At 36.2% G+C, this 18,686-nt stretch overlaps 2 protein-coding genes across 2 annotated transcripts; both read left to right on the top strand.

Moving 5' to 3' along the window:
- Positions 1–6,826: 6,826 nt before the first annotated feature.
- LOC139197984 (uncharacterized) lies at positions 6,827–10,066 on the top strand. Its single transcript, XM_070826207.1, has 2 exons — positions 6,827–8,716; positions 9,950–10,066. The coding sequence occupies exons 1-2, from the start codon at positions 6,827–6,829 to the stop codon at positions 10,064–10,066; spliced, it is 2,007 nt and encodes a 668-aa protein (XP_070682308.1).
- LOC103440905 (cytokinin dehydrogenase 7-like) lies at positions 9,956–14,309 on the top strand. Its single transcript, XM_008379603.4, has 4 exons — positions 9,956–10,868; positions 10,968–11,249; positions 12,290–12,552; positions 13,729–14,309. Exons 1-4 carry the CDS (start codon positions 10,191–10,193, stop codon positions 14,045–14,047), a joined length of 1,542 nt encoding a protein of 513 aa, XP_008377825.1. The 5' UTR covers positions 9,956–10,190; the 3' UTR covers positions 14,048–14,309.
- Positions 14,310–18,686: the final 4,377 nt, after the last annotated feature.

An 18,686-nucleotide genomic window follows, 5' to 3' on the forward strand; every position in this document is an offset into this window, starting at 1 on the left:
GTGCAACAATTAGGTTTTCTATCTAACCTTGCTTGCACATTAAATGGGGATATGCACCCTAATACGTGTTTTTCATCAGTGTACACATTAGATGGGGATATGCACTATTATAATCAGAGATAATTAACTACCACCATCACACTAATAAACACGAAACCAATTTTCGTAATTTGACCAATAGGATTGCTTCCAAACCAATATCATTAAACCGAATATATCACCCATAGACTACGTCATGTGCTCCACACTAGAATATTAGAATACTCTTACAAAGATTACAACTGAAAGAGAAAAAACTTAATCCGGGACAGTTTAAATGAATAAGAGTACACATCAGAGTCCGGACTGAGATTGCATGACAACATTACCCCTTTTCTGGTTATTCTATTGTTAGAAAATTTAATTAGTTATGCCTCGGATTCGCACTTTGGTTTTGCCTTATGGGCAAGAATGCAAATTGTGGCAGTTTTCATATCGCAGAAAGGGTTTTTAAGTGTGGTGCGAAATAAAATGCTGTACTCGTGCATGATCAAGCTGATCTTGGTCATTCATACTTATACTTGTTGAACAAGCAGAAACGATCAGAACTAACATTCATACAGGTGTGCGACATATATCTTCCTCTCCTTTCAAATGTATTTTTGTTTTTAAATTTAGAAAGTTCGGAGTGCACAGTAAAAAAATTGGAGTGCAAATCTACTATTATTAAAGGGAGAGCAAGAGTTTGAAATTATTATAATAATTTAGGGAATGAGTAGTTTTGAACCCGAAACTCAACATCTTAATCACTAGAATATTTGACCCAACAACACCCTACAGAGCACCCGAAATGCATGGGTATAAAACTAGCTATATAACTTGTAGTATAGAACTCGAACAAACAATTGTCAATTATATGCAAAGCTCCGCCGCATATATATACTTGTGCATGATCAAGCTGATCTTGTTCATTCATACAATATACTTGTTGAACAGGCAAAAACGAACAGAACTAACATTCATATAAATGTCGACTAACATTATCATATTAGTACTTTTTAATGTATAAAACTAACTATATACCTTGTAGTACAGAACTCGATTAAACAATTGTCAATTATTTGCACGCTGAGCTTGTAAAATCTTCTGACTAGATCATGTGATTGACTCCTAATATATAGAAAAATAGATCGTTAAACTTAGGGTTTGACAACACAACAATATATGGAATTAACTAACTCAGAAAACAATGTCAATCCGGTGACTTGTATAAAACAAATGATCAACGTGATCGCTATATAGTTTAGTACCAGAGTACATGTCAGTTTGACATTTGGCATATTAATTTACAAAATAAGTATTTCTTTCATAAAAATAATATTTGAACCAACATAGAGTAACTCAGTGGTTGGAGACAAATTTTAGACCGTATTTCATACAATAGATTCTAGGTTCGATTACTTGCGCTGATGAATGACATGTTGTGGCCAGAGGGAAATTGAAATATCTCTCGAGTCTTCCCGGCCTCAAAAGAGAGTATCGTGGCGAAGCCACGAGCTGATCCTTTTTTTAAAGAAATAAAAAATAATATTTGACCTTTATGGGATAACTCCACTAATACCGCATGTTTTAGCAGGTGTTTTCCAGTGTGATGCTTTGGGTCTGAAATTTTTATTTAATATTTTAGCAGAAGATGTAAACATTTCTATTCGTATCTAATAAAGTCTACTTTTTTACCCCAAAAAAAAAAGGATTAATTTGCTTCTAATTAGTCTACTGCACTTCAGTTCAGGTATCATTATCGCGCGATAAACAGTCTAATATACTTCACTATTTCTTAATTTGGTTGACTTTTGGTAATTATTGTTTTGACTTTTAATGTTTTTATTTCTTTATTTTTTGTCAAATTGACTTTTTATGTTTCAGCAGCATGAACATATCATATAATCGGTTATTACGGGTACAATGTATGACTGCGCATGCCCAACTACATATCTCAACGACTCCGTACCTTCCGGCCTGTGATTTTGTTACAAGCGTTGCTTCATATGCCAAATTAAAAGGAAAGAAAAAGTAGGTTCATAAACAATTAATTATACATAAACCACGACAAGTGGTCTGGTAGAATTATGGTAGAATATGTATACTGTAGCCAGGGGCGAATCCAGGGGGTCCTCCTGGTCCCAGCACCCTACGGAAGTTGGAAGATATAGGAAGAAGGTTGCCAAGGGACCCTATGCCCATCTGGTATGGGACCTGAGCATGTCAACAAACAGTTCAATGAAATGCCCCTTAGGCAGAATTTGACATGCATTGACAAGTGATGCTCAACAGCCATTGGGACAAGCCTTGGCAGCACGCCTTGGTACGTAGGGCTTTACATCATACCGTAAAAATTGTCGATAGAATTCGAAAGATAACGAAATGCCCACCAGATGCTCGACAAAATTCCTCAATAAAAACAGTTCGAAAAAAAATTGAACTCTGCAGGGGCTTGAATCTTTTACATTAAAACCCCATGAGGTTAGACTTCTAGATCCACCATAGATTCCGAATAGAATATTCAAACTATAGAATAATGGAATTATAACATAAGCTGTGTTGACTTAATTAACATTTTTTTTTATATATTGAAGTCTTACAAAGTGCCTGGTCACAACATATGCATAAAGCATTTGTTTCATATTCAGCCTTTTTTTTTTCCCTTCTGAAAAATAAGTTCACCTGGTGATTATGAGATTCGAATGGTGCTTTTGTTTAAAAAAAAAAAAAAAAAAGCTAAAGAGTTTGATTTTATTTTACACACGACAAGATTTCACCACAACTAAGTATCGAGTTTATTAAAAATATATATTATTTTCACATATGTATGAGCCGAACTTGAAATCTCCTATACCAAGTGACGAGCTAGTTTAAAAAATTCTTAGCTGGCTAATAACACATTTATTAATTATTTTCTAGTATAACTATATTAAAATTTAAAACTTTTGTGAGCCAATTACAAGAAGCCATGTGGAAGTTGGACCATGGCAAGTTTATGTAGCCCCTTCTCTGAAAACCTAAATATTTCTTCTATTATTCCAACAAAAGTAAATAAATCTTTCTTCTATTTTAATTACTTAGTCATATGAAATACCATTTCAACTACACTTATTTTTTCAGGTTGATCAATTAGTCTTATTTTATTTATTTGTTATTAATTAACTAACAAATGAAACTCACCTAATAAAATCTTCGTTCGACAACTACTACTTCGTCATAAAATAGTTAGGTTATAGCCAAAGCCGTCGAAGTGCAGCTAATCAGGGTTATTTGAGTTGGTATGGATTGTTCACTTTGCTAGATCAAGACTTATGTTCAAGTCTCGTTGCATGCAATTCCGATTTGTAAAAAATAAAAAAAATAAAAAAAAGGATTAAGACCCCATCTGTAAGTTCCAAAAAGACTTGTAGTATTCCCTGCCTTTGAGGTAAAGTAGCCTCACCTCCACTAAACTTTCTTTAAAAAAAAAAAAAAGCCGTCGAAGTGTACAAGCATTCAGATACGCGTGGTGCTTTTGTTAACTATATTGGAAGATATATGTGTATAAATATCTAATGTCAACAATTGAATAAAAAATAAAATAATTAAGCAATTAAATATGACTAGCAATGCTTAATTAGTTAGGTTAATATAATATTGGCTCATGGACTTGAACTCATCAAATGTCTGTACCATCTGCCTAGAGTCCTAGATATAGAACCAAGTCAGACTTTCTGTTTTCCTTTCGCAATATATAGAGTCTTAAATTCAAAAATAATAGATTCTTAAGTTAATTAAATAAGAGAAAAGTTGACATTTTGGCTGCAACCTTAGATAAATAAACTATTTCCCCTAACTAAATAAACTGAAAATGCCTCACTTATCGAACGCCAATTGTGTTAGCATTGAATAAGAATTTGAACAATTTTTATCTTTGAGTTTTATGCTTGTCTACTAAAATATGAATGTTACAATCATGGACAATTAGCTGAAACTATCATTTTTTTACATTAATTTGGTTGGTTGCAGAAATGATCACTTTTTACAAACGACGACACATATAGATCATATATCGACAACAATAAGATGAGACAACGACAACCCAACGACAATGTAGTGATGACATAGTAAAAATTGATCATTTGTGCAACTAAATGTTAAAAACTGATAATTAATTATAGCTAATTGCCCTACAATCATGTCCTTGTGCTTGCTAATGCACTAAATGTTAAAAACTGATAATTAATTATAGCTAATTGCCCTACAATCATGTCCTTGTTCTTGCTAATGCATATGGTATCGTAAAATTATTGGTTTTCCTTAAGATTTGTAATACAATACCTGAAAATTCGAAATCAACTCGAGATGGTCCTAGTTGATCAGATTCTCCTCTATTTCTAAGTTTTCCGATTCCTTACTTTATATATATATATATATATATGTAACCATACAACTTTTACACATTCTTAAAAAAAATTAAAAAATTAAAAAAAAAAAGCATTAAACAATTTGTGCTTTTCATCATTGGATGTCACATATGAGTGTGTAGTTTCGCAGACCAAAAAAATAGAAAGTTTGTAATTGTACGTATCAAAGATGATTGTTAATTATGCTTGTTTTCTACTGCTACAACTAGGGCTGTTTTTCCAAAAGGATTGGCTCGGAAACCACGTTTTTAATTTTTTATTCGAAACTTCAAAATTGAAAATTGAACACAATCTTCAATTTCAGAATTTTCATAAATTTTTGAATTGGAGTTTTCTTGGAAATTTTATAACATAATTTGAATACAGTTTGCAAGTTTTTGAACACTCTCAATTTTTTTTTGTACATGTAATTTATTGTTTATTTTTTCTAAATATTTGGTATATATTTAGTATAGATTCAAATAATTTGTGGTACACTAGTATTTGTTTTGCTCAAATTGTGGAACACTAATATGGCTATCCATGTTAAATATATAATTGTATATAAGTATGTTTATGTTCGATTCTCACTAAATGCGAATTTGAATCATATTATTGCTAGCTCATTGTGAGACTAAACCTCACGTTGTCTGCCTTAGTATATTTAATATTGTTTGTTAAAACTCCTCGCTCTACCCCTTAGTATAAATAATATTGTTTGTCAAAAAAAGAGTATGTTTTATATAAAAACAATGAACAAAATAGAGGGAACTTTAACGAAAAGCTCCTGGTACTGTTTAATTTAACGAAAAACCATATTTTTACACTAAAAAGTCAATCATGATACTATTCACTTTACCCTTTATTCTGTCCTTATCGTTAAAACTCAAAGTTTTCAAACTCTTTTCATTAGTTTTCCTCAAAATATATTCGAAACTAGCAATAAAATATAAAAGTTAGTAACAAATTACACAATTTGAGTAATAACAAAACACATTCAACCATCGTGTAAATAATAACTAGCTGTCCAAAATAGACGAATAATTAAAACCTGCATGTGACATGCATGCATCATTAAATAACAACAACCCTCTCATTAATTTTGCAACCGGAATTTTTGTAGGTAACGATATAAACCAGAATTTTCTCTTACCAAATTATTATTATTTTTTTTTTTTGGTAAAGCAAATAGGAGGACAAAAATTTGTTGAAAAAGAAAACCAACAACTACAAACGGAGACATAAAGTTTTTTCGCCACAAGCGTCTTACTAGATGATGAGCAACCAATTTTTCGGTATATTTGAAATGTAAGCGCATACAGTGGCGGATCCACAGTGGGGTCATTGGGGTCGTGCGACCCCTTGGAAGCCATGGAAGCAACCTTCGAGACCCCTTGGAGATGGTGGGGCGACCCCTGGTGCGACCCCGTTGCCGTTGGAGTCGTCGGTTTTCTGGGCAGGAGGACGAACGAAGAAGACGAAGGCGCCGTGCGCCAGTTTTGATTTTGAAAAAACCTGGGCAAAACGACGTCGTTTTGGCCCAGGAAATTTTTTTAAATGACCTGGCCAAAACGACGTCGTTTTGGGCCAGGCCGAAAAAAAAAAAAAAAAAAAAAAATTCCCACCGTGTCCCTCCCCATCCCAGCCCTTCCTACCCGATCCCTATACAATTAAAAGCCCCAAATTTTCATCCTTCAACCCTAACTCAATCCCCCCAAATCCTCAACTCCTCTCCTCCATAGCTGCTGCCGCCCCCAACGTGAACTCCATCTCCTCCCTCCTCTGCTGGCGGCTCCAACTCCATCTCCTCCCTCCTCTGCTGGCGGCTCCAACTCCATCTCCTCCCTTGGTTTTTATATTGTGATGTGAGTATTTATTTTGAATATTTTGTATATGTAGAATATATTTAATTAATTGAAATTCAATTCATATTTATCTTGTGAGTTTTTATTGTGAGTTTTTATTGATGGTTTGTTTATATTGATGATTTGTTTATATTGTGAGTTTTTATTGGTTTGTTTTTATTGATGGTTTGTTTATATTGTGATTTTTTATTTTCATTATTTTGTATATGTAGAATGCAAGATGAGATATTTAATTTAATTGAAAATCCAATTCATATTTATTTTGATTATGTTTATGGTTTGTTTATATTGTGAGTATTTATTTTGAATATTTTGTATATGTAGAATATATTTAATTTAATTGAAATTCAATTCATATTTATTTTGATTATATTGATGGTTTGTTTATATTGTGAGTTTTTATTTTCATTATTTTGTATATGTAGAAATTAGAATGCAAGATGAGATATTTAATTTAATTGAAAATCCAATTCATATTTATTTTGATTATGTTTATGGTTTGTTTATATTGTGAGTATTTATTTTGAATATTTTGTATATGTAGCAAGCATTATTATGGAACGGTTTTTTAAGAGAAAGTCATCATCGGGTTCGGGTAGTTCGAATAATGTTGATAGTTCAAATACTGTTGGTAGTTCAAGAACTCCAAGTTCAAGACAAAGTCAGTTAGATGATGTTTTGGGTAATCTTCAAGCGGATCCTGGATTAAGAACTCGAATAATAGATTATGACGCTAATATGAGAGATGAGGTCCGAAGATTATATCTACAAAAAGGACCTTGTCAACCTAGAGGTCATAATTTCCCAATAACTAATATGTCGGGAATTAATCGACGCTTCATTCCCCAATGGTTTGATGAGTTTGATTGGTTGGAGTATAGTGTATCTAAAGATGCGGCATTTTGTCTCTATTGCTATCTCTTTAAAACCAATTTTGAACAAGTGGGTAGTGAAGCTTTCACTGGAGATGGATTTAAGAATTGGAAGAAAGGGAGAGAAAGATTTAAGATGCATGTTGGACCGGTTGGGAGTGTTCATAATAAGGCTAGAGAAGCTGCTACAAATTTGATGAATCAAGCTACACATATTGAAACGGCAGTGAGCAAACACTCTGACCAAACTCGTAAGGCTTATCGCACATGCTTGATTGCTTCAATCAAGTGCACTAAGTTTTTATTGCGACAAGGTCTTCCTTTTCGTGGCCATGATGAAAGTGCCACTTCAAGCAATAGGGGAAATTACTTGGAGTTATTGCAATTCCTTGCAGATAATAATGATAAAGTTAGAGAAGTTGTGATGGAAAATGCTCCGGGGAATCTCAAATTACTAGCTCCTTCCATTCAAAAAGAAATTGTGAATTCATGTGCCCTTGAAACACTTGATGCTATCATGGATGGTCTAAAAGATAAATTCTTTTCAATATTGGTGGATGAAGCACGTGATGTGTCTGTGAAAGAGCAAATGGCTATGGTGTTGCGTTATGTGGATGACAACGGGCATGTAATTGAAAGATTTGTGGGTATCCAACATGTTACCGACACTACTTCAAGTTCACTAAAGGATGCTATTGACACATTGTTTTCTCGCTATGGTTTGAGCATTTCCAAGCTACGAGGACAAGGTTATGATGGTGCTAGCAATATGAGAGGTGAGTTGAATGGCCTTAAAACAAAGATATTGAGAGAACAACCTTGTGCATATTATGTTCATTGCTTTGCTCATCAACTTCAACTAGCTCTTGTTGCCGTAGCAAAGAATAATATAGACATTGCCTCTTTTTTTGCAACGGCTAATAATGTGGTTAATCATGTTGGAGCATCTTGTAAGCGGCGTGATTCACTTAGAGGGCAACTTCAAGAAGAGCTTGTGATAGCTTTTGAAAATGATTGTCTTATAACGGGGCGAGGCTTAAATCAAGAAACAAGTCTCAAACGTGCCGGTGACACACGATGGAACTCACACTATGGTACCTTGATTAGCATCATTTCTATGTTTTCATCCGTGGTTCATGTGCTTCAAATGGTTATTGATGATAATCCCAATGAAAGTGTGGGTGAAGCAAATACGTTAATGAGAGTGATACTTACTTTTGAGTTTGTGTTTCACCTTTTCTTGATGAAAGTCATATTGGGACTCACAAATGATTTGTCACAAGCATTGCAAAGGAAAGATCAAGAAATTGTGAATGCAATGGCTTTAGTGAAATCATGCAAGGAAAAGCTATATTGGATGAGGAATAATGGGTTCGATGCATTGGTTGATGAAGTATCTTCTTTTTGTGAAAAACATCATATTGATGTTCCTAACATGGAAGAGGCATTTATACTTCCAGGGAGGTCAAGGCGTTATGCTCCAATAAAGACAAATCGTCATCATTATCGTGTGGAGCTCTTTATTTATGTCATTGATGAGCAAATTACGGAGTTAGAGGATCGCTTTAATGAGGTAAATACCGAGTTGCTTATTTGTATGACATGTTTGAGTCCGAAAGATTCATTTGTAGCTTTTGATAAACCAAAGTTACTTCGTCTTGCTCAATTTTATCCTCAAGACTTTTCGGATGAAGATCGTTTGGCACTTGAAGATCAACTTGAGATTTATATTCATTATGTGTGTTCCAGTAGTGATTTCTCTCAATTGGAAGGGATTGGTGATCTTGCAAAAAAAATGGTGGAGACAAGGATGCATCAAGTATTCAATTATGTATATTTGCTCATTACATTGTCTTTAGTTTTACCAGTTGCAACTGCTTCAGTGGAGAGAGCATTTTCTGTCATGAATATTGTTAAGGGTCCACTTAGGAACAAAATGGGAGATCAATGGTTGAGTGATAGCTTGCTTGTTTATATTGAGAGAGATATTTTTGCTTGTATTGAAAATGAAGCTATAATGCTTCGTTTTCAAAATATGAAACCTCGTCGTGGACAATTATAGTTTGTAATATTGTTTCCATTATGAATTATGAATGAAAGTACTATGATTTCATTTTCAATATGTTTTTCCATCCTAAATTTTTATTTGAACTTTTACACTGCGACCCCTTGGGGTAAGATTTCTGGATCCGCCACTGAGCGCATACGACATATATCATTACACAATGTTAATTTGCAACCGATTTAAACCTTGAAATGTTCCAATGTTAATTTTCCGAACTCCAAATAATCATGAGAGCACCAATCACTATTTTCATCCGCCTCTGTGCTCCGTGTTCTAGAAACCTTAAACAATCTCTCGAATACGTGCTTAATGTATCATCCAAGAGACGAGTAAAGTTAAGCGAACACATCCCTCAACTTTTCCGTCAAAACTTTTAATCCGATGTGTCATCATAACGTCAATCTTAATCAACAATTAATTACCCTAAACTTACTTCCTCAAGCCCAAGTGGTACAACAAAACACGGCATTTGAAAGGGGATTTCCACTAATAACCACTTAAACCATGTAATCATGCACTACAAGCTTCCAACAAAACAAATATTCCAAAAACTAAATTCTTTTTTTATTTTTTATTTTATATATATTATGTGGAAAGTGGCAGACAGAGCATGTCGATTGGATCTCAACGTCAAACTGGATGTTGAACCTATCCCTCCTGACGTCATTAATTTTATTATTCACTTAATTATTTAATAAATATATCAAATATTTAATTAATAAATCATTTTTAATTCCTCAGGAAGGGTCACACGAGGATCAGCCGCTATTTAAGCGTAAACTCCAAACCGTAACCACCACACAGAGCAAAGCAAGCAAAGACTACCGCTCTCTCTCTATACTATCTGACACGGGATAAACGAAGCTATCTAGAGAGAGAGAGAGAGAGAGAGAGAGAGAGAGAGAGTGAGAGAGTGAGAGAGAGGGGAGAATCGAAGCCTAACCGCCTCAGATATTCTGTTACTGTTATTTTTCCGGCAAAGATGATAGCTTACCTGGAATGCTTCGTCTCCGAATCGAGGCACGACGACGGCGTTTCGAGCCTCTCCAAGGCGCTGGGCCTCCAGGGCACCGTCGCCGACTTTGGCGGCGAAGCCGGGAGAGACTTCGGGGGAATGAAGTCGTTCCCGCCGCTGGCTTTCATCAGGCCGGCCGGCGCCGACGACGTGGCGAGGGTGGTGAAGGAGGCGGCGAGGTCCTCGAATCTGACGGTGGCGGCGCGGGGGAACGGCCACTCGATCAACGGCCAGGCGATGGCGGATCGAGGCCTCGTCCTGGACATGCGTTCGTTGGGGGAGCATCTCCGGGTTGTGAGGGCCAGCGACGGTTCCGTCTACGCTGACGTGTCGGGAGGGGCATTATGGGAAGACGTGCTGAAACGGTGCGTTTCCGAGCACGGGATGGCGCCGCGGTCGTGGACTGATTACTTGAGCTTGACGGTGGGCGGGACGTTATCCAACGCGGGCGTCAGCGGTCAGGCTTTCCGTTACGGTCCACAAACGTCGAACGTTACGGAGTTAGAAGTCGTTACGGGGAAGGGAGAAATTTTTAACTGCTCCGAAAAGGAAAACTCGGAGCTGTTTTTCGGCGCACTTGGCGGACTCGGTCAGTTCGGTATCATCACCAAAGCTAAGGTTCTTCTGCAACCCGCCCCGGACATGGTCGGTATATTTTTTAATTTGTTTCCCAAATTAATTATAAAAAAATGGCTGCATTAAAATCTACGGAGCGTAATTAAGCTTAATTAATTATGTGATTAGGTAAGATGGATAAGGCTGGTGTACACCGAGTTTGACGACTTCACTCGGGACGCCGAGTTGCTGGTGACTAGGCAGGACGACGGCGGCGACTCGTTCGACTACGTGGAAGGCTTCGCATTCGTCAACAGCGACAACCCGGCGGACGGGCGTCCCTCGGTGCCGCTGGATCCGCAGGAGACATTCGACCCGGCCCATCTCCCCCGAACCTCCGGGCCAATCCTCTACTGCCTCGAACTCGCTCATCACTACCGCAACACCGACCGCCCCTCATCCGTCGATACGGTAACTATAACCAACAATTATCTCCTGCTTCTTGCTGTAGAATAACAACTTTGCACCCCCAATTTCTGGCAGTTTTGATCAGATAGCGCTTAATCGTAGTTTGCGTCTTTTACCAAAAAAAAAAATGCAGTTTGCGTCATGGGCGTGGTTTTGGGGGTCCCATGAAAGTACAGTTTTATCTGTGGGGTCCATGCGGTGATGACTGAGTTTTGACCTAGGTGGTTCCTAAGTGGGCCCGCTGCCGCGAGGATTTTGACCTGGAGGAAATGATACATTATTCGTTATTAAATAAATAATAAAATATGTATATTAAAAAATTAATAACTTACAAAATAACATTATTCATCATTTTTCTCGTTAAATGGGAAGTCATGCTCAAAACCGTCCCGCCGGGGCAGTGAAAAAGTCAAAACAGCCCCCCTTCTAGTGTACTCAGTCTCACACGTGTACAAAGCTTGTCGATGGAAGTACGGCTTTATTCCCGTTCGCCATCATCACTCTGTTTCTTTTTCCTACCTTCTGTTAGAAACTTATAATAAAAAATAAGAAAGATTTGAACCCGAAACGCAATATATTGATGTTGAAATTTGAAAATCCGTTCATCGGGAGATCCTCGGCATCATATTTTTCTTCTAATTTCTAAATTTGAAAAAAATAAAATAATATTTATTCATTTTTTCTCGGAAGTGTTTTCGTTCGTCGTTTGGTTCAACTTGAGACTGACAATACGACAGTAGTGTATCTTACTATCTTCCCTTGGATTTTCTGACATGATGCTGATCACAAAAGCCCTTGATGTTGCTCTTAATTACCAAATGACACTCATTCGGGGGTAATATGGTAATTAAAATGCACCAGTAGGCGTCGATGATTGAGATTTTGCTCACGGCATGGTCCCCGCTGTTCCGCAAATGGCCAAAAAGCCGTCGTTTTCTGAAATCTGTAGATAATGAATGTATGTCCTTTGTGTGGTGCGCAATGACGCAATTGCCCTCGCTGTTCGACTTTACTTGCTGAAACCTTTTTTTTTTTTTTGGCAGGGCGTGAACAGATTGCTTGGAGGCCTCGGATTCGTTGAGGAGTTGAAGTTCCAAGTGGACCTCAGCTACGTCGAGTTTTTATTGCGTGTGAAGCGCGCAGAGGAACACGCCAAGGCCAATGGAATTTGGGACGCGCCTCACCCTTGGTTGAACATGTTCGTGTCGAAATCAGATATCGCTGATTTCGATCGGACGGTGTTCAAGAAGATCCTCAAGGATGGGATCGGAGGGCCCATGCTTGTCTACCCTCTCCGGCGAAGCAAGTAAGTTTTTCCCTTCCCTCGTCACCTCTCTATATTTATGATCATTGCAATTTTTAGCGGAAAAAATATTCGGTAGGACAACCAAATCAAGCTAATTAGGTCAATTTCATAATGGGTTATGTCGTGTGCCTGTTGTGTTACACCTGTTTAAGCTTGGACGTATCCATTTACGAAAGGGATTGTTCTTTTGTTGGAGTGTTCGAACATTCAAGCGATGAGATTGTCCTACCAAAATTTTTTCTTTATTATTTTGATATGACGGCGTTTCTTTGTTGACCTTCAACTCTACACGAGTCAATCAGTAAGTCTTAGGTACCACCTTCCCTTATCACTTTAAATCTTAATTTGAAACTTACACACATGCTTTTTCGAGCTGTGTTAACATCAGATGGTCATACATTCTCTTACTTTTCTTACCTCGATGATCACATTAACTTTGGTATAAACCAATCAAAAGTATGTGATATTCGCACCTTTCTACTTTGCTAGATTTATGCTTTATTTGCATGCTATGTAATGTTGACATTTTATCCTCATTTTGTGCTTGTAAAAGATGGTACAGATTATGGACATCATTTTCCGAATTAGATACGCTGACTAAGGGTGAAAACATTTTAAATCGGATGGTGGTTAAATTAGGTCAAATATTTTCTACTTGTAAGGTCATCAAGTGGGACCCCATCGGAGGATTGATGACTGTTGTACCATTTGAACTCTGCACCGGACCCGTAGGAAATCCGGACCCTCATGTGTCCGAAGTTACCATATACGCCATGTGGAGGGCTGGGTAGCGTATAAGCAAACGTAGGAATGACCAGGCCCGGCCGTACAAAGATACAGTGGGCCCCACCCAAAGTAGGATGAAAAAGGGTAGTTCAGTAAATTTAAGCTGGCGCTATCGTATTTTTAGCCAGACAGGAAGTGCTGGAAGGGCCTGCCAAGGGCATGTTGGTCATATGCGGAGAGTTTTTTTTTTTCCACTTTTATGGAAAATTATATTTTATATTCCAGAAATCTTTTGCCATTTCAGAAACGACAAAGAATTTGGTATTTCTCCGAATGGAATTATATTTGATCCTCCATTTTTTTAAATTTACAATAATACCCTCTGGTTTGGTAGAATTATGCAACTAGATTTGATTAATTATTAATTAACACTTAATTACGTGTGAACAGGTGGGATACTCGTACATCTGTGGTGCTACCGGAAAGCGAAATCTTCTACATAGTGGCATTGCTACGCTTCACTCCACCATACCCAAAAGGCCCCTCCGCCGAGAATCTGGTGGCCCAAAACCAAGAAATAATACAATACTGCACCAGAAAAGGGTTCGATTTCAAGCTTTATCTGCCTCACTATCGATCCCAGGAGGATTGGAAGCGACATTTCGGAAGTGATCAATGGTCGAGATTCGTGGAGCGGAAGAAGTGCTTCGATCCAATGGCCATCCTTGCTCCTGGACAGAAAATCTTCTCGAGGGTTCCTCAACCCTAGCTTTAGTTGAATAAATAGTCATTGTCGATGGTTCAGTCCAATGTAATTTTGTTGTCATCTATTTTTCTTTTTTCTTATTGGCGTAATTAGTTTCTACTGGTGGGTCAGTACCCTTGTTGTCAATCGACAATCGACAAAGAATCTGTTGGAGCAATTTAATGTAAAGAAATAGTTTTGAGCAAAAAAATTTGGTCATCTTTCAATTTGTTTCTTTGTAGATGAAAATATTGCCAAAAGAAATGGATGGAAGTATTATCAACTATTCAATGATTTGACCATCATGCTCGTATATTGAAAAGTGGCCAGGATCATCACTTTTGGTTCATTCAATTATCCATGACACTGATGTTGTATTTATGTTTATCGTGCCACGATAAGGAGAGAGTCTGTCCAATAACAAAAAATACATCTTTATTATATATACGATTTCATTGTGGTGAACTCAATTATTCATGACGTTGACGCTTTTGGTATGTGTTTATCATGAATGTTGTGATAATGTGAGATTCTGCCTTAAAACCAAAATAATTGGATGAAAAATACTGCCAAAAGAAATGGATGGAAGTATTATTAACTAGTCAATGATATGACCATCATGCTCCTATATTGAAGTGTGGACAAGGTCATCACTTTGGTTCACTCAATTATCCATGACACTGCCAAAACAGTTATCTAAACCACTTTCCTTCTGCCCAGCTCCCCGAAAACAACGTTTGACTTGCATGTGTTAAGCATATCGCTAGCGTTCCTTCTGAGCCAGGATCAAACTCTTCTTTTGAGTATGATTGGGCCTCGCAATGGTAGAACCTGGTGAACCGGGCGTACTACTTCCCAACCTTTTGTGGACCTTGCTTCTCTTATGATTTTTTCTACTCTACTTTTTTTAATAATGTCGTACTTGTGTTTATTGTGCCACGATAGGGAGAGCATCTATCTAATAATCAAATACACATCTTTATTGTGAACGGTTATGTACGATATTATTGTGGTTAACTCAATTATTCATGACATTGACGCTTTTTGTAAAATATCATGATAATGTGAGATTTTACCTTAAAACCAGTTATATATATTTGATTGTGTTTATCTCTCTAATCACATAAACAAAATCAAGAATAACTAAGAGTCTCTCCGTGATAAGTCCATCTCCTTTTCTTCTTTTGCTTTAGATTTGCCTTTGCTCCCTTTTGAAGTTTAAAACCTTAAACCCTAATGCACAGGCTGAATTAAATTAATTATATTGAACCATTCAATTTAATCCAATTTAATTATGTCCTATATAGGATAATCTAAACTGGTCCTTGATGTTCAGCTGGAGATGATTTGACTTCAACTTGTCCAAAGTGCCACTTCTCTTTCGTTTCAACAAAAAAGAGATGAAAAAAAAAGGGAAGTGTTGCTAATTAGGCGTGTAGTTAGGGCATCAGATTCTCTTTTCATGCATTATAAAAGCTTCCACTTTTTCTCCCAATCGATTTGGTTCTTACTTACCAAACCTCGAGCTTCGCTTTGGTTTGTTTGGTTTCTAGGAAAATCAAATCTATCTTGGTTTTCTCTTTTTATTCCCTACTTTTCCTTCTTCTCCCCTTATTTTTCCTTTTTCCTTTTTATCTTGTTTTTTCCATGAAAAGTAGAGAAAAGTTGGGGCGCGGGTGGCCCCGTATCTGGCTTTAGAAGGCAATTATAAGATCATGATTTCTTGTAAGCTACAATCGAATATGTGATTAGAGGAAGAACAGCCTCGGTCAATTAAATTGCCATGCAAAAAGCATCGTATACGTCCTTTGTAAACGTGCCATGCAAATGAAATCACGTGTTTTACTTTTACTATTTACCTCCGGCGAACCTGAAAGTACTCTGCGTTTTGCATAGCAAAGCTCAAACCATGCATTAAAATCAATAAATTATTGTGGTAACATGTTACGTTGGAAGGTTTGAAGTGTGAACCATGCAAAAGGCTGCAAATATTGGAAAATTAAAGCATGGAAAGGTAACATGTTACGTTGGAATCTAAACCATGCACGGATCGATGAGCTAAATATTTGGCTGTTTACTTTTATTTTGTTACGATGGAAGGGAATCTAACCATTCCAAGTGCTAATCTTTGTTTTGCATGTTAGATTGTGAGTATTGTTGAAGTAAAAAATAATAATAATTAGAAAAAAAGTTTTGTCCGACGAAATGAAGTTGTCTCCTAAAATTCAACGTTAGTACATGATTCATCGCTTAAAATTATGGGTGACGAAACGTTTATAAATAAAAAAACAAAAAATACTTGAAAACCAAATATGATAGGACAAATTTCGTCGTGGAAAGAATTTTGTAACAAAGAGATGTCTTCCCCTAAACCTTAACGCGATAGAACATTGTCGTCTCCTTAAAGTTCTCGCGACGAAAGAGCTTCATCCCTTAAAATCTTAACACGATGAATACCTTTGTCACAAACTTTAGCATGACAAAATTCCTCTTTGCCTGACGAATGAAATTTCCTCAAAAAAAACACTTTTATGTAGTAGTGTCATAAAATGGATAGTTTTATTTATTGATACTTTTTGTATAAGATATGATCACAATTATTAATTTACCACCTGTTAATTTGAGATAATATCAATGTCAATCAGTCATAAGGCACTACCATCCTTAAAACTTTAACAAGTGTCTAACTTAAAATGATTGAAAAATAAGTGAAGAAGATACTTAAGATGGAAAAAGAACTAAATACAAGTCTTCCATCCTCAATACGGAGCCTCTCAACAAGCCTCCATACATGTGAAGGATCTCTTCAGTCTGTCACATGTGTGATTTAATTTTTATACTATCAGTCTTCATGCATGTTAAAATTAAACGTTCAATCAAAAATCAATCGACAACACATAAAGATTTCGAAGATCTTAGAATTTCGATATAGATGCATGTCAAAATTGAATGTTCAACTGAGAATCAGTTGGCAACACGTAAAGATTTTGAAAATCTTACGATTTTGATATAGATCATCACTATTTTTTTTTTATTTTTTTTTAAATACAACGATATATTAAGGGGAGATGGAGTTCAGAAGCCACACACAATGGACAGCCTAATTTGGTATCGAATTCACCATTCACGATTCGAACATAAGATCTCTCACTTACAAATGATGAAAAATATCACAAAACCGTAGTATTAAGTGGCTAGATCATCACTAGTTACGTTAACCCTGAAAGCCTAATGTTCGGTCTTTGATATTACGGCGGCTCCTTGCATGGATTTGTACGCCTCTTCCCAAAGTTAAAGTCCAAAAGGAAAAATCATTGACAATTGAACCAAGATAGTAGATAACCTTTAAGCACGTGAAATTATCGCATGTATTTGACATCTTAATTTCTATTAGCCACAATTAATTCTTCCATCTTGTAGCTAATTTAAGTATTGGATCAAGCCCACCATCAAATATTTGGGCTTTTTATGTGAGGCCTGTTTTGTAATTTTAACCTAGTGAGGGCTTGGGTTTTTGGAGGATTCAAATTATATTTGAAAATTTGAGCCGTTAGTGGGCAGTCCAATGTTGTCCACCATTTTTATGTTAAAGATTTGGGTCAAGATTTTATGGACTTTTGTGGATTTTTCAACATCTTTTTGTCACCATTGATTGTGTCCATTGGGGCCTACATGTTCCCCCTATTTGCAATTTGACCACTCTGTCTAAAGTCCAAGGTTTCCCATATGGGTAAAATGCCTAATCATTCTTAATTATCAAAGTTGAAATTAATCTAACTTTGTTTCCTCAAAGTTAAAAGATAAAAACTTGAGTACAGCAGACTGGGCAGTCGTGTCACGTTGTTGTCGAATTACTCTCACAAAAATCCGATTTTTTTATTTTGATGGTTTTTTCTAACTTTATTGATTTTCATCAAGTTTGTCTGAGTAATTATACTACAACAATTATACGAATATTTGTACCAAAATTGTTTTGAGATTATTGTTTTCTAAGTAAATAGAGAGCGGTAATTGAATTTAGGATACCAGAAGCGAAATATCGCTAAAAACTAGTTGTTGTAGTGAATTGAGTTCGAGATGAGAAGTGTAGATGGAAAGCTGTAAAATTTAGCATATAATTTTTATTTTTCTCATTTTTCCATTTTAGGATATAATAAAGACATTGTGTTGACATATTCTTCTTTTTAGTTAGACATTCATAATCATGCTCATTAAATGCGACCAGATTATTTTGACCCAACCAATATGCTTTCTATGTTATGACCAAAAAGAAAAAACAAAGAACAAATATGCTTTCCATGATTTTTCTTTTAGGAGGGAAAATCATGACATAATATATAGATTTCCAAAAATAAATTATTATTATTTTTTCTCCGAGAAGAACGAACAATTCTATCAATAACCATAATACAACTTGAAATCGAAAAATTTGCCCGACGATTAACTATAAAAAAAAATGTTCGAAATTTAATCCCCAAAACTAAATTGTTCATATCAATTACCTATGAGAATCGAGTTTGACTGGTTAAATTGTAATCTTAGGTTGGAAATAGAGTTTGACGGATTAAATTGCAATCCTCAGGTTGGATATTAGTGAGGAGACTGGTCATCATTTTTTAAAGGTTGAAACTAATGCGATTAGTCATATTAATTATAATTTTGG

The sequence above is a fragment of the Malus domestica genome, chromosome 08 (assembly GCF_042453785.1).
Source record: "Malus domestica chromosome 08, GDT2T_hap1".
NCBI classification, from domain to species: Eukaryota; Viridiplantae; Streptophyta; class Magnoliopsida; order Rosales; family Rosaceae; genus Malus; species Malus domestica.